Below are 21,992 nucleotides of genomic sequence, written 5' to 3'. Positions count from 1 at the left end.
GTAATGATTTATCTTCTGAGATCTTCAACCTCATTATGTTTCAGGTTTCAAATTGAACATTAAATTCTATATTTGAAGTTTTCACCTTTAGCCACTATAGGAACTTTATAAAATGCCATCATTCATGGACGTTGTTTATTTCAGTTAACATTTATTTTATTTCAAGTAGCGATGTTTTTTTAATATGGTTTTAGTTTTCAGATATACAATGACTTAATTACACTTCTGAGCATGTTGTTATATTTAAATCACACAATATTTTGATATTTTTGGGGGCATCAAATTAAATGTCAGGGTGAAGCAACTGTCCTAAAATCGTGAAGAAAAAAGACTCTTGAACTGAAAACCTTAAATAGTTTGGCTTAATATTTTATTATCATTCCTAAGCTATTACACAGTCTTGTTAAAATATTACAAATATTTGAAATAGATTGGCTGCCAAATCAAAGTCATGTAGTGCAACCAACATAAATGAAAAAAAAAATAGTTCCTCAGTAATGATTTATCTGACATCTTCTGAGATCTTCAACCTCATTATGTTTCAAGTTTCAAATTAAACATTAAATTATATATTTGAAGTTTTCACCTTTAGCCACTATAATTACTTAAAAAAATGCCATCCTCCCATTGCTTCCTGTCTCTTCTTGACTGTCCTATCAAATAAAGGCAATTACAAAGTGCACTTTTTAAAAGTGTTAAGAAAAATAGTCAAGAAAAAATACGCTCTTTAAGAAACCATTTAATTAATCAATATTTTGTTAGTTGCACACAGTTTTATACGGTAATATACTGTACTTTTAAGATTTGAAGTACACTACAAGTACACATTCAATACAATTAAGCACACTTCTCTTTCACAAGTGTTCTGAGTGATTACTATACTTACATATGGTGTTATTCACATGGTACTTCAAGGTAACAGTGGTATTCCCAAAAACACAGTATTACTATGGTACCTTTTTGTTAGTGACGTCTGAGCGTCCTCATATTGTGTTTAACAGGAACTCCAGAGTTCATGGCTCCAGAAATGTACGAGGAGAAGTACGACGAGGCGGTGGACGTCTACGCATTTGGCATGTGCATCTTGGAGATGACCACATCTGAATACCCATACTCAGAGTGCCAAAACGCGGCCCAGATTTACCGCAAAGTTACCAGCGTGAGTTTCAACCTGCTTGTATTATAAATATATTTAATGCCCTTATTAATTACTCAATAATTTAATAATTTAGGGGTTTGTCTCAGAAAATATTGATACACTACTGTTCAAAAGTTTGGGGACGAGTACGATTTTTTTTTTTTTTTTAAAGAAAGAAATTAATACTTTTATTTAGCAAGGATGCATTATATTGATCAAAAGTGACAATAAAGACATTTGTAATGTTGAAAAATATTTCTATTTCAAATAAATGCTGTTTTTGAACTTTCTGTTCATCAAAGAATCCTGAAAAAAAAAAAAAAAAAAATTCCACAAAATTAAGCTGCATAACTGTTTTCAACATTGATAATACATGTTTCTTGAGCAGCAAATCAGCATATTAGAATGGTTTCTGACAGATCATGTGACTGAAGACTCGTGCATCACAGGAATAAATTACATTTTAAAATATATTCACACAGAAAACGTCAAATTCACAATATTACTGTTTTACTGTATTTCTGACCAAATAAATGCAACTTTGGTCAACCTTTTGAATGGTAGTGAATCACAGGAAATATTAATTGTGAGATTGCATTGAAATAGGTTCTATTATCATGCAGATGTGCTGCTTGCATTATTTTGCATAAGCATTCAGTATGTCCTAGTTCAATCTCTCACACAGACAGCTCGGAGAACTTAAACCCAGCACGACAAATGCAGTAAACATCCTCTCTTTATTCCCTTCTTTCCTTGTCTTCCTGCATGTCCTCGTTTCCTAAAGAGCTTGCTGTGTGTCGTCTTTGAGCGGTGGTTTAAGACTCATGCTTCGGTTTGATTAGAGCTTCAGGCAGAGTTTGGAAAACCCCCTGCTGTCTGTATCCTGTTTGCAAAAGCCCAGGACTCGTCTCACTCCGTATCATTTGAGAAAGGCCCTACAGGTCACATGTGGACACAGAGAGGTCGACTCCGGTCCTATAACTTGTTGATACAGTATATTCACTTGTCTGTCCCTTATTGCATTTGGAAATCTTTACCTCTAAATTACATCAACATGTTTACGTCATGGCTCAGATGTCTTCTTGTAGTTAATGTAATGTAAACCAATTTATTCAATAGAAAAACCTTTCTTAATATAACAGTTCAAATAAGGGAGACTCATTAAAGTTAGATTCACTTAGAGTTTGAAGAATTGAAGTCACGGTTCGGTACAGCAGGGGTTCGAAAACTAAACACAAAATTGCTTCTTCTTTTTTCTTTTCTTTAAGTAAACTGTGTTTTTTTAAGAAATGTTTATATGTGTTTAAATAAATTCTATTATAATTAAAATTTTCTATTAGGGAGATAGCTATCTTAGGGAGCCCTTAATTACACATTACTATAATATTAAACGTTACAATTAACAACAGAGCCCAAATTATTAAATTCAGTTGCTATTCATTTTTAGATATAATAATCAACACTCAAAGAAAAGTACTGTAAATTGCACATAAGGCAGGTTTTGCATTAACTTCTAAATCTAATTATAAAGTTAATTTTCTACACAATTCATTTTTGAAATATAATTCTTTACACAGTTGTTTTCATGACAATTTTAATTAAACATACATTAAACAATCAAGACATTAATAACAGGTTAAGTAAATATAATGAATATATAGTGCATATTCTGAGGTAAATGTAATGCTACATGAGATATTATTCTCAAACAGTTTTATTGATATCTTTTCACAGTTGAAACACTGGTTGAGATGTGTAAACATATCAATCAATCGCCTCTTCATCTTCTGCACTTTTCACTGGTAGCAAACAGCGTTGCATTGTCGCGTGCGCCCCCTTCTGGATCTGGATCGCCTGAGACTGAATGTATTCGTCGTGCGACTGCATGCACCGAACCGTGACGTATGTACCGTACGGTTCGGGATGAATAGTGGATTAAGACATGTTGTACTTCAACAGGCTTTTAGTAATGTTTTGATTTTGCATGTCAGAAAACAAGTTTATGATGTTTTTAAAGTAATAGCTAAACTTTACGCGGATGACGCCAGTGGCTTTGGTTTATAGGTGTGTTAAATAACGTGTCTTGAAAGAACGAAACAAAGCCTGCTCTGAAAAGGTTGTTGAGTGTTAATGACAAAGCCAAGGAGCGCACCGAGGTGCAAACGCAACAGGCACTCATCCAAAACTCCCGTGAACTCCATGCTTTATGCAGCTCGTGCTCCACAAATATTACACGAGTCCACTGGGAAAGTGACCTACTCCAGCTGTAATTCAGCCCTCAGCTGTAAATCTTTGAAATGTAACAGTATAACTTCACATTATTGAAGACTTTTGTGTAGTCGAAGTAACTCAAATGTGACAAATAACAGGTGTGAACTGTTGTAGATCTTAAAATTATTAAACCAGCCATGTGTAAGTGTTGTGAAGAAATGAATACATCAGGGCTTTATTAAATTTTATCACTGGGTTCAAGAACAGATTAAGGTAAAAGAGATTTACATAGATGCTATTATTAATCATTTACAAATGTTTTCAAAGTGTCTCATAGTACTGAAAGTTTAATGTTGCACAAAACATTTGCGAATAAAGCACCGTTTGCATCTGTGTTAGACGCTTCTGGGAGGTCATTATACCAAATCATTTTAATGACAGACTTTGGCTCATGCATTTCAGAATGATCAAACCAACATTTGAGATGCTGTGCGATGCGATTGGTCCACTGGTTAGTCCAGTTATCCAATCACATCCACTGTGACAAAGTCACATGAGTTTTCTGTTGTGCATTAAGTTGCACCTCAACTGAGTGCGTATGTTTTTATATGCATCTTTATTATTTCTGTGCATCTTGGCATTTCCATCCAGTTTTTTTATATAATATTCCAAAATTCCCATAAAAATAGGTGGATGGAAGCCTAGCTTTTGTCAGTAATAAATCAGCAACCTTTTCAAAACTATTTGCCTGTAGCTCTTATGTAACTCGCTGTGATTAGATTATCTGAAAGGGAATCATCTTATTAACATTTGAACATTAGATTAATGATTTGGCATTATTAAAACGTATTAAGCCTCTTTGACTGACGTTTTTCACCAACTTTTGACATTTCCGCTGTTTTCAGGGTATAAAGCCAGACAGTTTCTACAAGGTGAAAGTTCCAGAGTTGAAGGAAATCATTGAAGGCTGTATCCGCATGAACAAAGATGAAAGGTACTTCACTGCAGCTCAGCCTATTGATTTCATTTTACACTTTAAAAATGTTCTGTGATCCAAGTCTGGTATAGAAGCAATAATGTTATATATATATATATTCACTAGTTGTTCCACCATTATGTGGAATTGTTTTGCAAGGTCACAGTCTTTAAGACAGTGAAATTTCTTAAGATGCTGCAAAATATCACCATAATATGATGTCATTCTACAGAGCTTGTGTTTTTAATAATAAAAACATGTCTTAATGTCACAGGGTCAACAGTGATTTTCATGAAAACAAACTCAAAATAACATTCTCTAAACTTTAAAAATAGAAATACAAACACGGACCAATGAAAGGAAACCAGAAACTGGTGTTGCGAATTAATCAAACTGCGAATCACCATAGAAACTAATGCAAACAGAGGAAACAAAACCGACACATATTATTATTTATAATTTAAATCCACAATGTTAAGATATTTATCTACTCCACTTTCCAACAACTTGGCAAACCATGTAGCTTAGCCTTTTAAACTTGTATTCTTTGTATTGAGCCGAATATGTGACCATTATGTGATGTTTCAATGTTTAAAATCATTAAAACGTCTTTTTGTTGTATGAATTTAGAAGGCATGCATCAGGGTTGTTACTAAACTAAAACTATTACACTTTTTTTTTTTTTTTAATAAAGCTAAAATAAAACATAAAATATAATAGTACAAAAACTTAAATTAAACGAAAATTTAAAATATTGCTTTGGCAACTAACTGAAATAAGTTTGAAGTTGAAGCACTAAAATTACTATAACTGTAAATAAATAATAAATTAAATTGAACTAATACTAGAACTGAAATAATAAAAACCTTAGTAGAATTTTTTTTTTTTTTAAATGATAAAAATGATAAAATCACAAGAAAAACAAAAAATGTAAATAAAACGTAAATTTAAATGAAAAGGAAAATAAAAATAAAATAAAACAAAGATTTTTGGAGTATGTTTTACAAGAAAAGTTTTACTCTTTTGTAATTATTTGTGAAATTTACTAACAGTTTCTGAGTGGAAACTGTTCCTACACTCACTTTTATATAAAAGTATCACAAAAACACTTTTTGCATTTTGCAATTTGCTTTTTCACCCATTCACCTGTGTATGAATTGTGAAGCGTGAAGTCTAGTGCGACTGCACCTTTATGCCAAAATAATTTGAATAATTTAATCATTATTATGCTTAAATAATTGTACTTATATTTTCAAATACAGCATTATTCACAAAACAGGTTTAGCTATTAAATGACATTTATTTCAGTGTAGTTTTATACATTGAGTTTGTGTGGATTCATATCAATCTCTCTGGCTAGATACACCATCCAGGACCTGCTGGAGCACACGTTCTTCCAGGAGGACAACGGCGTTCACGTTGAGTTGGCTGAGGAAGATGATATGGTCAAATCCAGCCTGAAGCTCTGGCTTCGCATGGACGACACCAAGAAGCTCCACGGAAAGTACAAGGACAACAATGCCATCGAGTTCCTGTTTGAGCTTTACAAAGACGTGCCAGAGGAGGTGGCTCAGGAGATGGTGAGCTTCACACATAATCTCATGTCCCACTGTGGTGTCTCACTGTCAGCTTTTAATATGTTTTATGATGGGATCCTAGGTGTGGTTACATTCCTCAGCTACTATGACTCAGTGGTTTACTGTCACTTTTAACACTAAACCCAGATATTCCCCTCAGGGATCAACAAAGCATTTGTGTTCACAGATGTACGTTAATATGTGGGCTGAGCTTCCTGCAGAGATCTGCAACAATGGTGCTGAAGCTTTGATATTCACAGAGCTATTAAAGGGTTAGTTCACCCAAAAATTCTGTCAGTAATTACTCTCCCTTACCAACCCCGTAAGACTTTCGTTCATCTTCGGAACACAAATTAAGATATTTCTGATGAAATCTGAGAGCTGTCTCACTCCTCCATAGGCTTCTATGTAATCGATATCTGCCATCCCAGAAAAGTTAGTAAAGACATCGTTAAAATATTCCAAGTTACTACAGTGGCTCAACCTTAAGTTTATCAAGCGACGAGAATACTTTTAAAAAAAAATACCAAAAATATTGGAACCTTTGGTAGCGCTTTATTTTACAATGTCATTGTTACATGTAACATGTACTTAGTTTAGTAATAACAGTTAATTATGTATAATTACGTGCAACTAACCCTAAACCAAACCCAATATCAAGTACATGTTGTTAAAACTACATTACTCAATACTTTATATTGCTTTATAATTACACTGCAACAATGACACCATTATTTTGGTAACTATTTGAAAATAAAAATTATATATTAAATGAATAAATACATTTAAATAATTAAACCAATTAAATGATAATTTAATAATTAAGTAAATAATACATTGAAACAGCATGTAGCCTTCAAATATGAGTAAATATTGCATTAAAATGACCAAATGAAAAGTTAGTATTATGTGTATTAGAGCAGGTGGCAAGTTTATACACTACAGATTTTATTTTCTTTAAGCAAAATATAATTAATTATTTAATTTAACTTTGGACTAAAATATAAAGCATGTTTTATAATATAAAATATTATATTTTTTATAATATTTATAATATAAAAGTTTTATAATAAAAAATATTTAAAATAGATAGATAGATGTAATAATAAGAAATTAACTAAAAGAGTAAATGACTTCATAAAACAAATATAATTATTTTTTAAATTTAATTTAATCCTAAATGTATTTTTTATATAATTTATTCATTTCTGTTTTGTATTCTTTTAAACTTTATATTTTTTGGTCTTTCATTTATTTTTTCATGTATTTTTGTATTTGTCTATGTATGCATTAATTTATTTTTATATTTATTTATTTATTTATGAATACATTTTTTTGTACTTTTCCGTGTGCAACATGTAATTGAGGGAGGGGTTGAGAGCCCACTTACATTTATTTTTTTACTTACTTTCTAATTTACTTGGTCCAACCTGCTTAAGCTTCAGTGTCTTTCATTATCTGTTTTGACTTTCCAGAGCTGACCTTCACATTGTTGGTCATTTCCAACAATCTGTCCTCATTCAGTGTCGATTGCTTTACTCTTCCTGTGTCAGTAATGTGGGGACGTCACTGAACTCTTGACCTTCATAGAGCACAACGTTTCAAACACACCTGTATCCACTGGCAGGCTTTTTCTTGACATAGTGGGGCATGACCCTCGCCATTCCCTTCAGCTTAAAGACGAGGCCTGTGTATTGTAACCCTGCTGTGTGTTGCATAACAGTTTCAAGGGCAGAACTTTTTAATCATCGGCGTGGAAATGTGAGAGCGGGGCCAAAGGAGGAAGAGGGTCACATGACCGGTGATAGAACCGCCTCAAGACCGTGTTGTGAAACTGGAGCCTTTCTCTTGTCCAGACGCTTTATTAGGCTAGGCGGTCACAATCCTTCTTTTATCACTCATCAGGTCTGCTTTTCATCAAGAACAAATTTATCGTCAAATCACATCGACAGAGGGTTACCATGTAATTTGACTAGCTGATGTGGTGATAGAGACTTCAGAGCAACATTAGCCAACATTATTTCAGTGGAAACACACTGTTCCAGAGTTGGGTGAAAGGTTATTGAGATCTCCATTGCGGAGCCATTTTCATCAACTTTATGCCAAGCAAAATTTAGCTTTAGATCGGCAAAGAATGCAGAATTTGTCCATAACAAGACACCGTATTTCAAACTCGCATGCCACATTAGGTGCCACAGGCAAAAGTAGCTTATTTCAGACTAGTGAAAATAAAACATCCAAAATACATATTTAAGTGTTTATTTTATTACACTTTATATAGTTGTGTCTGTAAAATTCAATAATACATACCTGTAAAGTCCGTTTTCAGTCAGAAATCTCCACTTCAGCTGCTTCACACACACCAAACTCTACAGTTTTATTCCCATCTTTATTCTGAAAGCTTTTAGAGATATCATTTTATTTCAGTTGATGTTTGTAAAATAAAAGATAGATCCAAAATCCTCTCTATAAAAAACTTTAATCGGTCAACAAAATGAAACAAGAATTTTGAACCTGGCTTTATCCAATGTTCGGATTTCTGCTCTGGAAATGTATGCAAACGAGTGCATATTTAATTAGATAATGCACATTTGCATATTTAAACAACATTTCAGAAATCTTGTAATACAAAACAACTGTTTTAATGTAGTGTGATTGATCAACTGTTGAATTTGATTCAAACCATATGTTGTGTTGCACTTTCTCAAAAAGTTTTGCACTTCCTAAATAAGTTTTATCAAATGCCTGTCTTTCCCAGGTGATTTTGGGATTTGTATGCGAGGTGGACTACAAGCTGGTGGCCAAGGCCATGCGAGACCGTGTGACGGCCATCAAGCGCCAGCGGGAAAAACATCGTCGGCTAGCAGATGAGAAGCAGCAGCAGAAGAAGAAGAAGGAGGAAATTATTGAGGAAGAGCCTGAGCTGTCGTCGCCCAAATCCACCATTCAAATGTCTGAAAACCCCGCCCCCTTTCCTGTGCAGGCCCCGCCCACTCCTGGAATCCCTGAACCTGTTAGTGGCTCATCGGATTCTGGGATTATCGGGAGCTTCCCACCAGAGCCAGAGGAACCGGAGGCCGATCAACACTTCCACATCCACCATACAAGCTGCTCCTCAACAACCTGTAAGCACTAGATCTTCATTTCATCATGTTTATGTGATTATACAGTAGTAATAGACCGATGCATCAATCAGATGGATATATTTTTGGTTCATTATTGGCCATTGAAAACCCCACATTGATAAACCTCTATTTTAGATGTCTGTTCGCTCCCCTGCACAGGTTCAAGACGTCCAGTAAGCCTCACATAAACTACACTGTGCAGTGCCCTATATTTTCCTCAATGTTTCTTTCACGGCGTGTTAAGAGCCGTGGCTCTCCGAGACCTGAGAACAGCACGGCACAGTCAACCGACTCCACAAATAAACTCTTTTTAATAGCCAGTGTGTGTGTGCTTATCGGGAGGGTGAGGGGGTCGGGTACAGTTAGCAACTTATGCAGTTTGACACACTTTTGGAGTGGAAACTATAGAGGAAGGGCACTGTAATACGAAGCACTAGATCTACCGCATTTTTATTAACTGTAATATTGCTGCATCATGTGCATGTCTTCTCTATGTTGATGTGTTAAGAGCCATGGTTTTATAGTTAACTAAAACGAAAACCATAAATATAATTTCCGTAACTGAAATAAAATAAAATATAAAAAACTGAAACTTATTTTATTTCAGCTAGAAACACACTGCAGTGCTATTTTAGTATTGAGATTTTATTACATTTTGAATGAGCTTTTTTTTAATGTCTATGTTTCTCATTTCTCTTTTTCATTTAGTTTAACTTGTTGTATTGAAATAACTAAAACTAAAATAAAATGAATAAATGGTAACACTTTAGTTTGGGGTCCAGTTCTCCATATTAACTTGATACTTAGATATTATTAGCATGCGTATTACTACGATATTGACTGTTTATTAGTACTTATAAAGCACATATTAATATATATGGTCATCATTCTACATGACCATATTCTACACCCCTTAATCACCCAATACCTAACTACCTTACTAACTATTAATAAGCAGTAATTAGGAGTTTATTGAGGCAAAAGTAGTAGTTAATAGTGAGAATTGGACCATAAACTAAAGTGTGACCGAATAAAAAACTAAACTAAAACTAAAAGAAAAAAGACAAAAAAAGACAAAAACACAATAAAATTACTAAAACTAACTAAAATTAGCATTTCTCATTTTCATTTGGTTTGACTAAAATAACCCCGGACATGACATGCAGTAAAAAATGTGTATATCGTGGCCACAAATTAACTAATCGTTCTCCCGACTCACTAAAACATCAGCATGTTTTTTTGTTTTAGATTTATTTTTGGTGTTTTTTGCCTTTTTATTAGGATAGGACAGTAGCTAGACAGGAAGTGAGGTGGGAGAGAGAGGGGGGAACAGGATCGGGAAAGCTCCACGAGCCGGGACTTGAACTCGGGTTGCCCGAAGCACAACATCACTACTATCGGCGCCGACTGCACGTTTTACTAATTAGTTCCGTTGTTTCAATTAAATCATGCGCACGTTATAATTCATTCCCTCGATTTAGCCAAACAAAAATGAGGGAATAAATTAGTACAATGTGGCCACAATTTCGGGGAACAAATTATTACATTGTGTGCTTGATTTAGTAAAATAATAGAACGAATTATTATATCGTGCCCACGATTTACTTAAAACGAGGGAACAAATTAATAAAACGTGGCCACTATTTACTAAAACTAGAAAATAATTCTTAATTCGTGGTCACGATATATATATATATTTGTCCGCATGTCATGTGCAGGGCTCTGTAAAAACTGAAATAAAATGAACAAAATTCTATACAGACATACATAGTTTGATTTGCAGACATGCAAATCAAACTAGCTTTTAGGCTAACTGAAATAAAACCATGCCAATCTCTAGGTATGGTGAATGCTATGTGATGATGTGGGGCTATTTTAATTCCAAAGGCCAAGGGAACTTTATCAGGATGCATAGTATCCTAAAAAAATTTTTAAAAAAATACTTAAAAATAAAAATCTGCCTGCCTCTATGGGAATTTAACATAGTGGTGCCCAAACTTATGCACCCTGTTTTTTAAGGAAGAACATTTATTTATTTACGATACATTATTCATTCACAAAGAAAATTGGTGTCCTTAAAGGTTGGATTTTTCCTAATTTTTTAAAATAAGGCATTAAGTTAAATTTGCAAAATATGATTTTTTATTCCTCTTTTTAGTCAACTTTAGCATGGTTGCCTAAACTTATGCATAGCACTGTATTTATAGTCTTTTTTTAATGAATTCAAAATCTCAATGATACTAAAATGGCACTGCAGTGAGTTAGGCGCCGACGTTTTGCCATGTTGTTTTCGATACTTTTTATATTATTCTTATTATTTTATATAGAAATAAATAGTGCATTTAGAGGTGAATATTGTCCACTAGCATGAAAATCCCCTCAAAATACAATAACCCACATTTTGAAATAAAATATAGTACTTTCATTGCATAAAAAAAACCAGAAGGTTAACCGACTGTCTGATTCTGTGTTTCTCCAGCTGACTGTGAGACTGATGGCGATCTCAGCCCCTCTGGTTTACAGGATGGTCCCGAGGCTTCAAATATCAACATCATCTGCTCTCCACAGGCCACGCCCACAGAGGCCACGCCCATCACCACTCCACCAATCCCAGCTCTCCGTTTCCCCTCAGTGAGTCTATAATGACAAAATTGCCCTCACTTAATGACGAGTTAAACGTAGGAGAGCCATTTAAACTCAATTTACGCAATTTACCATTGCAGGAAGTCATAATGAACTTGCTTCTTTGATGTTCATTGTTAAGTACTTCATGTATCCCTTAATCTCCTCTCAGAGTATCGCCGTGTCGACTAAAACAGAGAGAGGACCTCCTAGCCCTTTCTCCTCACCTGTGGACAGGTAAAAACCTGCTTTCTTGATCCCTCAGCTCTTCAATAGCATCTGTGCCATATTAAAATCATCCATATGACACACAGAACTTCGAGGTTTGTGTTTTACTTTAGTGCCAGATGTACTGATGGCTTTGTGCTCAGTAGGGTCCATGTTTTCATATGGAGTCCATCCCCTCCTCTCATCTTTCGTAACAGTGCACATTCTCTACGTCCTATAGGATCCTGTTTATTCACCACAGGGCTCTTGGATGCCGTCCCTAGCAAATGCCTGCCATTACAACATAGTTTTCCACTCATAAGAACTTCACGTTTCTCAGCAGGCAGAGATCTTTCAAAAGAGCCAGAGTCTGCCAAGCAGTAGGCTGGCTATAAACGGTTTTGTGGGCCTCGTAGGAAGCCCAGTGTTTGGATTAAACGGAGGCTTGTGTTGGTAAAAGACCTGAGAGACACAATTAGCTCATAGAAACAAGCTCAGAATGGACTCCACGTCCCAACAGGCCAAACTCGGCAAAGATAAAGCCAATTCAAATACTACGTCTGTCTAGTTCTTTCTCTGTAGCCGTTATATTGGATTTCCAGGAAACAGTGCAGTGAAAACTACATGTTTTGAAGTACATGACAAATGGACATTCAATACAACTGAACACACTTCTTCTTCACAAGGGTCCTCTGTGCTGGACATTACTGACACAATGCAAGCTGTGGGGTCAAAGGCTAAAAGAAGGACATACAAAAGTTTGTTTATTTCAGACTTGTAAAACCTAATACAAGGGAACACAGAGCACTCATGAAATGCACCATGTTCTCTTAAAAACTTAATATTAAACAAATAAGGGTGTTGAGATGGTGAGAGAGGGAAATTCCTTCGTGGTTTTCTTCATTTTGTGCTTATTGAACCCTTTTTATGGGCCCAGTTTAACTTCAGGTCTTCTAAACACCCATTTAATTAACATGATGTTCACTTTTGTACTTTTATAGGGTTACTTGGTTGTGCAATGTTAGCACAACATACTTAGTTTTAGCAAATGGTGGTGGGCGAGTTACACACAGAAGTTTAATACTTGTGGTTGGGTGTTTGTTTAAATCCCTTTACCCGAACTACAGTCTGAGCAATAGCAAACATCTAGTAATGATAACTGATAATAATACACATGTATTTTCCTGCAGACTGTCATAGAATGCAAAATATAATGTTTTGTCCATAATCTGTCATGTAATTATCCTGATTATGTCACAGTTATGCTTCAGATGTGACCTCCGGCTTGAGCGATGGCTACGAGGGACAATCAGAGAGGGGGAGCAAGTCAGTGACCCGACGGACAGCAGCGAAACTGTTTAGGCGGAGAACGCGGTCCCGTCTGCGAATTACAGGGGTGAGAAAAAAATCTGCATTTCATCCGGTCACGTATACATACTCCTAACTATTGGAGGACCGATTATGGGCTTTTTGGTGGCCGATGCAGATGCCGATATCTTAGAGAGCAGGGTGGCCAATAAAAAGTAGATAAATATATTAACATTTTAAAGATATTTGACATTATATTAACCAAATTAAATTATACATTTGTTTTGATAACTTAATATTAAAAAGTTATAAATATATATTAAACCAATTAATTAAAAATAATATTATAATATAATTATAATATCATTTTGACTATTTAATTTATAAAGGTAGTAAATGCTGCTATAATATTTATATTATTCGACATTATATTTACCAAATGAAAAAAGAAAGAAAAATCATGAATATATATATATATATAATATTTATTTAAAATAATATTATAATATAATTATAATTTTGACTATTTCATTTGTAAAGACAATAAATGCTGCAATGATATTTACATTAATTTGACATGATATTCACTAAATTTGATAAATAGTAAGAAAAATTATGAAAAAATAAAAATAAGGAAGTATAGCGTTTGCCTTTTTTATTACTAATAACTTTTTATTATTAATTTATTATAATAACTTAATGTATACAAATTATAATTATATATTATATAAGTTTAATCAATTTGAAATTATTATTATTGTAATATTATAATATAATTATAATATAATTTTGACAGGTCTTGGCGCTGTCAAAATAAAAGTCCCCTTCCGACAGTTATCAGGCAAGCAGAAAAAGTAGTGCCCAGGACTGGTAATTAAAAAATGCTAAATATCTGTGATATATCGGTCAACCATTACTCCTAACCACTGGCCAGTCCATTTCTGCACGTCTGTAAAACCATCAGATGATCAATAAATAATGTTAGCAAGGCAATTGGTGATAACTTATATTGCATGTGAAATTAAGATGTTTAGCCGTTGTCCATGTGTGATCGTTCTCTGTGTGGGTACGGGATGTCCTCAGTCATTTGTTTCATGAGGAACCGTTTGGGCTTGCATTGATTAGTGTTCAAAGGGCCAGAGAGATAAACTATAAACACACCGTCAAACACAATTAGCTCAGACCTTGACTAATGTACACTTGCACACGCACAAAGAGAATTCTCTCTTTATTTATCCTATTATGCATAAATAATTTGAATAAACTTGTTTACACAGTTATTGAACTGAATATTGACATTATTATCTTGCTACAGCTGCTTTGCAGCAGAGTTTGAATTTGTCTCATGTTTGGTGAAGTTTTCGTGATTAATTCTGTTACTTTCCTGTTTATTACTGTGAAGCTGCTTTGAAACAATGGCTGTATCAATAACACAAATGTCTGGTAATATGCACACAGACACATTTGTATTTTCCGTGACAGTGATGTGTGTGTTGTTCCCCACAGCTGTCTGATAAAGTAGATCGGGTGGTCGAGTGTCAGCTACAGACTCATAACGATAAGATGGTCACCTTCAAATTTGACCTTGATGGCGACAACCCTGAGGACATCGCTGCGGTAATGGTAGGTGCCTAACTTGTTTCTGTGCATGTGTTTGGGTCGTACTCAGGAAAAGTACCATTGCATGTTTATTTGTTCAATTTTTTATTTCAAAAAGTTATAGTTGAACTTTCAAACTAATCATATTTGCCAACCTCAGGCTGAAAGTATCAGAGTAACCCCAATATTCAGATCAGTGGACATAAAAGAATAAATAAATCAATAGCAATGGACCCTTTTCACAGATTGTAATGATGAGTTTTCATAGCTATTAACATTGTAAATCTATTTTTTTTTATATATATATATATCATTTTTTTATTATTATTATTTAATGTACGTTTCTAACACAATACTTTGTGTTAAAATCTTGCCATTAAATTTCAGAAAACTAGTTACTTCTGCTGACATCTTTCCCTCTTCTGACCACCATTTTTTTTTTTTAAAGCAATACAACTGTTTTCAACATTGATAATATAAAGAAATGTTTCTTGAGAATCAAATCATCATATTAGAATGATTTCTGAAGGATCATGTGACACTGAAGACTGGAGTAATGATGCTGAAAATTCAGCTTTGATCACAGGAATGAATTACATTTTAATATATATTTACATAGAAAACAATTACTTTAAATTGTATAAATATTTAGCAATATTACAGTTTTTACTGTAACTTTTTTAATAAATGTTGAAATTAATGTTAACTATGATTAATGTTTTAGAATTTTTTTTTATAGTTCATGCTAACTAACAATAGTTAACTCTTTAATAAAAACTGCCAAACATTACCAAAATGAAATGTCAAACCCATCAAGTGAAGCTGACACGACTGAAGCTTTGGGGGTGTTGATGGACTCCATCTGCTAAATTTGTGTTTTGAATCCGATCCAGTCTTTGACAATAACACGATTTTCTCAGCTCAGTGTTTATTTTTATGTAACTCACCCACATTCAAGTGTTGATAAAAAAAGATTGAATGAAGCTATTATAAAATGTTTTTTTTACCAGAGCTGTTTTTTCTTTTGATCATTTATTCACACAACAATATATTCTGTGCCATAGAATTTTGTGAAAATGGTGAAAAATGCATGGAACCTTATTGTAAAGTGTTATCACATTTTTAAAACTATTTTTTATTTCATTGAAGAGCACAAAACATGATAGACATAAACATTCTAACATTTTACTATTATTGTTGTACATTTCAGAGATATTTTGATATTTAAGCTGACCAGATCACCAACTGTTTCAGACATCTGGTTCTGTTTGTCCCTCATTAAAAGATGCAGGAGAGCGGTTGCATTTCTTCTTTTTTTCTCTTTTTTTCTTTTTTTCTTTTTTCTTTTTATGATTCACCCCCAAAACGTATAAAATGTCCCAGGGTTTACATAAAATGGTATTGGCTATTTATACTTTGTAAATAAAATGTCAGGATGAAATCAAAATTCACCCTATCTATTTTCTAAATGCTTGTTATTGATCTTATTGTGAACAATTACGTCTGAAGGTACTACTAACTATAAGTAACTTTGCAACTACATGTCAACTAGCAGTCATTAGAGTATCAGTAAACTGTCTGCTTAGTATCTGCTAACACTTTATTTTGATGCTCCCTCAACAGACTTACAACTGACTATAAGTAACTTTGCAACTACGTTAGCAACAACTAACTATGTCAACTCTACTCTACTAATACTGTAATGAGAGTTAGTTGACATGTAGTTGCAAAGTTACTTATTATTCTTATAACGGAGACGTCACAATATTCCTGATTTAAATAATTCCCACTCAAGGCATACGCAGAATAAAGCCTGGTGAGGTTAGTTAGTAGTGTGTTGAAACTGCTGGTTATGGTAAGGGGCGGGACATTCCCAAACACGCTCGAAGCGCTTGACCAATCACAACACACTGATCCAGTCGACCAATCAGAGCACAGTGTGCTTTTCAGAAGGAGGGGCTTCATAGAGACAGGAACTTAACAGAGCATTACTGACAGACTGGGAAAAGAGGATCTGCAACAATGGAGAATATGGAAAAATAATAATTAAAGGGTTAGTTCACCCAAAAATGAAAATTATGTCATTAATGACTCACCCTCATGTCGTTCCAAGCCCGTAAGACCTTCGTTCATCTTCGGAAAACAGTTTAAGATATTTTAGATTTAGTCCGAGAGCTTTCTGTCCTTCCATTGAAAATGTATGTACGGTATACTGTCCATGTCCAGAAAGCTAATAAAGACATCATCAAAGTAGTCCATGTGGCATCAGTGGGTTAGTTAGAACTTTTTGAAGCATCGAAAATATATTTTGGTCCAAAAATAACAAAAACTACGACTTTATTCAGCGTTGTATTCTCTTCAGGGTCTGTTGTCAATCCGCGTTCACGACTCCGCAGTGACGCTCCTGACGTAAGACGCTGATGTCACATGGACTACTTTGATGATGTCTTTATTAGCTTTCTGGACATGGACAGTATACCGTACATACATTTTCAATGGAGGGACAGAAAGCTCTCGGACTAAATCTAAAATATCTTAAACTGTGTTCCGAAGATGAACGGAGGTCTTACGGGCTTGGAACGACATGAGTCATTAATGACATAATTTTCATTTTTGGGTGAACTAACCCTTTAAAACTATTGTAGTAGAGCCCAAAAAACTAAATCAAGACTTTGAAAAAGGCCATAATAGGTCCAATAAATTTGAGTTGAAGGATGAATAGGCAAGAAAAAGAGTGAATAAAATCTCAGTACAACAAAACAAATTGTACTTTTCATATCAAAGTATAAAGAGACTTTATATTAATATAAAGTTTATTCCTGTCATTTTCCATAAGTTTGAGGCTTTGATTGTAATGCTGAGTGTGTAGGAGTGGATGGACGAATGCCTATTGTAAGTGTGTGTGTTCGATGACTGTGTGACTGCATGCAGCTCCCTCTCTCAGATACAGAAGCTCTTTGTTTCGTCTCAGAGTCCTGGCACCGCTGGAGTCGCTCCTGGTGTGTTATTGGTCGAAGGGTGAACACCCACTGCTATTAGTGGTGTGTAAAAGCTCAGCTTGTGCACAAACTTAATTAAAGCTCCCTTGAATTAAAAGAGTGTCCACAAGTGCGCACATGCTCAATTTAAGCACGTTTCATTTTAAGTAATCGAGGGATAGTTTGAATCGCACAGAGAGCCCCCTTGATCCCTGCAAGGTCTACGTGCGTAGCTCACGTAGCGTGTGCCGATGCCAGCTTCCCTTCGGCATTCAGAATTGATGGTGCTTCTTAAGTCATGCTTGCTCATTTTGTTTTGTTTATTTCTTTTTTCTCACCCCGTCAAGGTGCATAATGAGTTCATCCTGCCCTCAGAGAAGGAAGGTTTCATTCACCGCATCGGTGACATCATTAAGCGAGCAGAGTCCATGCTGAAGGACTCATCTGGTCAGCATGAAACCTACGGAGCCGCCCGTCCCTCTTATCTTCATGCCGTCAACTCACTGTCTGGTTCTCAGGTGAGCCTGCAAGTGAAGAAACCTTCCAGTCCACTCACTTTAATAATCCATTGCAACATGATAACCACCAATAAGCTATGCCACTTATTTGAATAATTATTTATGCACTAGTATCAGATCATTTTATGCGATGTTTAAAAGAGGTCTGTGTACCTGAAGAAGATAAGATCACGTTTCCAGCTGTAGGTGAGGGTGTGCGCTCTGTTCAGGAGTTTACACAACCACTATCTTTCAACTGAGTTCTCTGCTGTTGTGAGTGTTTTGTTTGAAAATGATCGGTTTCAGGTTTAACTCATGATCTTGAGGTGCGTTCTGTACTATTTGTCCTGTTCTGGGCAGCACAAAAGAGGACAGTTTAACAATGAGCGACTGTTTTAAGCCCTATTCGGACGGGACTAGTTTAACACGGAGAGGTGGGGTAATGTAATTTTAATACAGGACGTCTGTGATAATAATGGCCAATTCGCACGGGATAAGATATCTCAGTAAAACTAGAAGAAGTGGGAGGGGTAACTCGATTTAATCACCGCCGTCACCTCTCTGTCAGCATGTGAGTAATAAGTTGCTTCCTGATCATCATCATCATGTGCGCAAACACATATATATATATAACCTTTGTATACAGTATATAAAACAGTTAGGTTCGGTTGGATGTATTAAATAAATTCAGATTGTATATGTTGGTAATAGGCACTTATCTAACGCTAAAAGAAGTTTCGTGCCTCTAAGAAGTGCGTTCGACCTTCTTTCTGATCTGAATGGTGTGTGGAAAACACTTGAGTTTTGCCACAGACTTGAAAATCTGCGGAAAACTACTTTTAAACAGGAAATGATGGAATATTTACGTACATATTTACATTGGTTCTATTCACACGGGATTAGTTTCACCTGTTTACCTTTTTACTGAAGGTAAAAGTCGCCGTAATCTTTACTGACATTGTCCGTAATGATAACTGACATGGCACATTCGGACAGGACTAAAATCACTGAGAAGCTCTGGTAATAATTACTTTACCCCACCTCTCCATGTTAAACTAGTCCCGTCCGAATAGGGCTTTAGATATGTGTACACCTTGTGCATATAAATTTCCTCCGATTTCCTCTGCTATTTACAATGAAAATGAACCTTTAATAGAACCTGCGTAGTCACAGATCTTTTTCTCCAATCCTACCTCATTAGAAACAACATTGTCAATAAAGTTATATTGGGATACTGGCAATGAAGACTTACATTGAATAGTTCTGGTTATTATCAACATAGTTGCTATATATTTATCAACATCCATAATCAGAACGTTCCAATTTGATATATACTGTATATATATATCCCAGCTCCACCTGTCTAGATCTGCTACAGATTTATAAATGTGTCTATTTATACAGCAGCAGCGTATCTTACATGCTCACAGCAGTGTGTCTGTGTATTAGTCCATATCTGATCTGCAGCAGCAATCTTTTTTTGACCAAATATATTTTTGATCAAATAAGTGCAGCCTTATTAAACCAGACGGGACTTTAAAAACATTAAAAATTCCTAATGATTCCAAAATTCTGAACCAATAGTTTATATAAGGGATAATGTAGAGCGAGGCGGTTGTTATAGCGAATACAAGCCCGACAGGCTGATCAGGCCCCCGATGCGAAGTGGAGCTTGAATCAGCCTGAAGGGGTTGTTATTCGCTATAACAACCGCCTCACTCTACATTATCCCGCTTATTACATGGCTCCCACCAAATAAATCAATAATTTGACACAAAATATTGATTTAAAAAGGAGTTTATTGATTTAAAAACGATTGTATTGCTTCCGCAAAAGAAAATAGTCCGTTCTGTCTCTACGGTTAGAATCCTGCGTCCATAGCAATGCTCTGTTTTTCATGGCGACGGTGTGTTATACTTCGCAGCGGTCAGTTATCAAGAAATAACACACCACATTCTACATTGGAATTCAACCAAGCCATGTAGTAAATACTATTATTAATCATTTGTTTTATAAAATAAAAGTAAAATGTCCTTAACATATTTGTTATCTGGTAAAAACTTTATAAAAGCAATAAGGCACTCGAGGCTGTGCTGCGTGACGCCTGATGCCCTTTAGCTACAACTATATTCATAGTATAATATGGCTGCTTATAACTAGTAATGCTGCTATAAAAATATGATGAATATTTGTCCATATATTCAAAAAACAGTAACAAGAACATTATGGTATTTTTAGCTGCTCTTTGCAATAAAAACATTGTGTCCAAACTCTGTAGAACAAAATGCAGTCTCGGTTTACTCCAGCCTGCCAGTCAACTGATCTAAAGATACGTCTTAATTAGTACAGAGAAGCAGAACAATGGCTGTTTTATTTGGATTCAGAGATCTATAACAGCCTAATGGAGGCACACACACCCACACAATCATGCATGGTACCCTGAGGGTTGCGAAACCAGCGCTCAAGAGAAGTCCGCTGGACCGGGACCAGTTCCTGATTACTACCAGCCGCGCAAGAGAAGCTGCGTCCCAGACCTCCTCCCTGCAGGCGTTAGATGCTCGTCTCTAGAGTCTCCAGCGTCATTCGCTCAACAGGCTCAAAGCACGACTGTAAAGGCTTAGAAAATGACAGAATGTAACCCTCGTACACAAACCACAGGCCTCTTTTCCAATAACCAGTGCAGCTGTGGAGCTGAGACTGAGAGAGTTTACGCAGGTTTGTGTGTATGAGCTGTTTTGTCCTGTCGCAGTGCCACAGAGAGTGCTTGTCGTGTTAATTATTGCGCAAGTCGTATGTAAAAGGTCTGTTCCTGTGTGTGACTGCAGTGGAGGACCTGAGACAAGCAATTAGACTGCGACTGCTCTTAACCTTAATTTAACTTAAGCACTCTGTCATTAAAGAATATTACACTAATAAATAAGACCTCAGGGCTGAAGTCGATACTGTTACTCTTTTCAGTTCTCAAGCAATTTAAACATTATGCAATTATGAAATAAATGACAGGATTTAAAATGATTTTATAAAATGTCTAACAGGATTATGCTTTATTTACTTCCAATGTGATTAAACATGAATGAAAGATTGATTATTTTAATTCAATTTTGGTTTATATTATTATAGGTTTATATATATATAATAGCACAGTATGCAATCATAGTGTAAAACACACTTAGATAGTTTTATTTAAAAAAAGTGACAGTACATTCTATTTCAAATATATTCTGTTCATCAAAGAATCCTGAAAAAAAAAACATATTAAGCAGCAGAACTTTATAGAATTGAACATTTATAATAATCAGAAATGTTTCTTGATCATCAAATCATCATATAAGAATGATTTCTGAAGGATCATGTGACACTGAGGGCTGGAGTAATGATGCTGAAAATCAGCTTTGAATCACAGGAATAAATTAGATTTTAAAACATATTAGAACAGAAAACAGCTATTTTAAATTGTAATAATATTTCACAAAATTACAGGTTTTACAAATTTTTTATCAAATAAATGCAGCCTCTGTAATCACAAGAGACTTCTTTCAAAAACACAAAAAATTACATAAATAGTTTTTTCATAATATGGCTAAAATAAACCCACCCATTTCAAAGAAGTGCCCCCCCACCCCCCACCCCCCACTGTAAATGAAGCCTATACTATATATGAAAGTACATTTATAATACATTACAAACTGTTTTTCCCTTTCAGCCAAACCTCCACAGTCTGGCACGAGCTCATTCCTCTTCCTCTCTACCAGGT

The 21,992-nt window shown here is 35.0% G+C and overlaps 2 protein-coding genes across 2 annotated transcripts in view; both read left to right on the top strand.

Moving 5' to 3' along the window:
* Positions 1 to 21,992, top strand: part of ppp4cb (protein phosphatase 4, catalytic subunit b) — a 276,860-nt gene that overhangs the window by 193,753 nt on the left and 61,115 nt on the right. The window lies entirely within an intron of this gene.
* The window catches only part of wnk4a (WNK lysine deficient protein kinase 4a), a 59,236-nt gene that overhangs the window by 26,069 nt on the left and 11,175 nt on the right, over positions 1 to 21,992 (top strand). The window contains exons 5-14 of the mRNA XM_079851504.1: positions 1,002 to 1,159; positions 4,255 to 4,343; positions 5,686 to 5,905; positions 8,661 to 9,027; positions 11,507 to 11,658; positions 11,822 to 11,886; positions 13,117 to 13,252; positions 14,671 to 14,787; positions 18,089 to 18,259; positions 21,942 to 21,990. Of these exons, the coding sequence (XP_079707630.1) occupies positions 1,002 to 1,159; positions 4,255 to 4,343; positions 5,686 to 5,905; positions 8,661 to 9,027; positions 11,507 to 11,658; positions 11,822 to 11,886; positions 13,117 to 13,252; positions 14,671 to 14,787; positions 18,089 to 18,259; positions 21,942 to 21,990 (1,524 nt within the window). The remainder of the gene's footprint in view (positions 1 to 1,001; positions 1,160 to 4,254; positions 4,344 to 5,685; positions 5,906 to 8,660; positions 9,028 to 11,506; positions 11,659 to 11,821; positions 11,887 to 13,116; positions 13,253 to 14,670; positions 14,788 to 18,088; positions 18,260 to 21,941; positions 21,991 to 21,992) is intronic.

This window comes from Squalius cephalus (genome assembly GCF_949319135.1).
Source record: "Squalius cephalus genome assembly, chromosome: 19".
NCBI classification, from domain to species: domain Eukaryota; kingdom Metazoa; phylum Chordata; class Actinopteri; order Cypriniformes; family Leuciscidae; genus Squalius; species Squalius cephalus.
The sequence above is the reverse complement of the archived record's forward strand: the minus strand, read 5'-3'. Positions and strand labels throughout refer to the sequence as shown.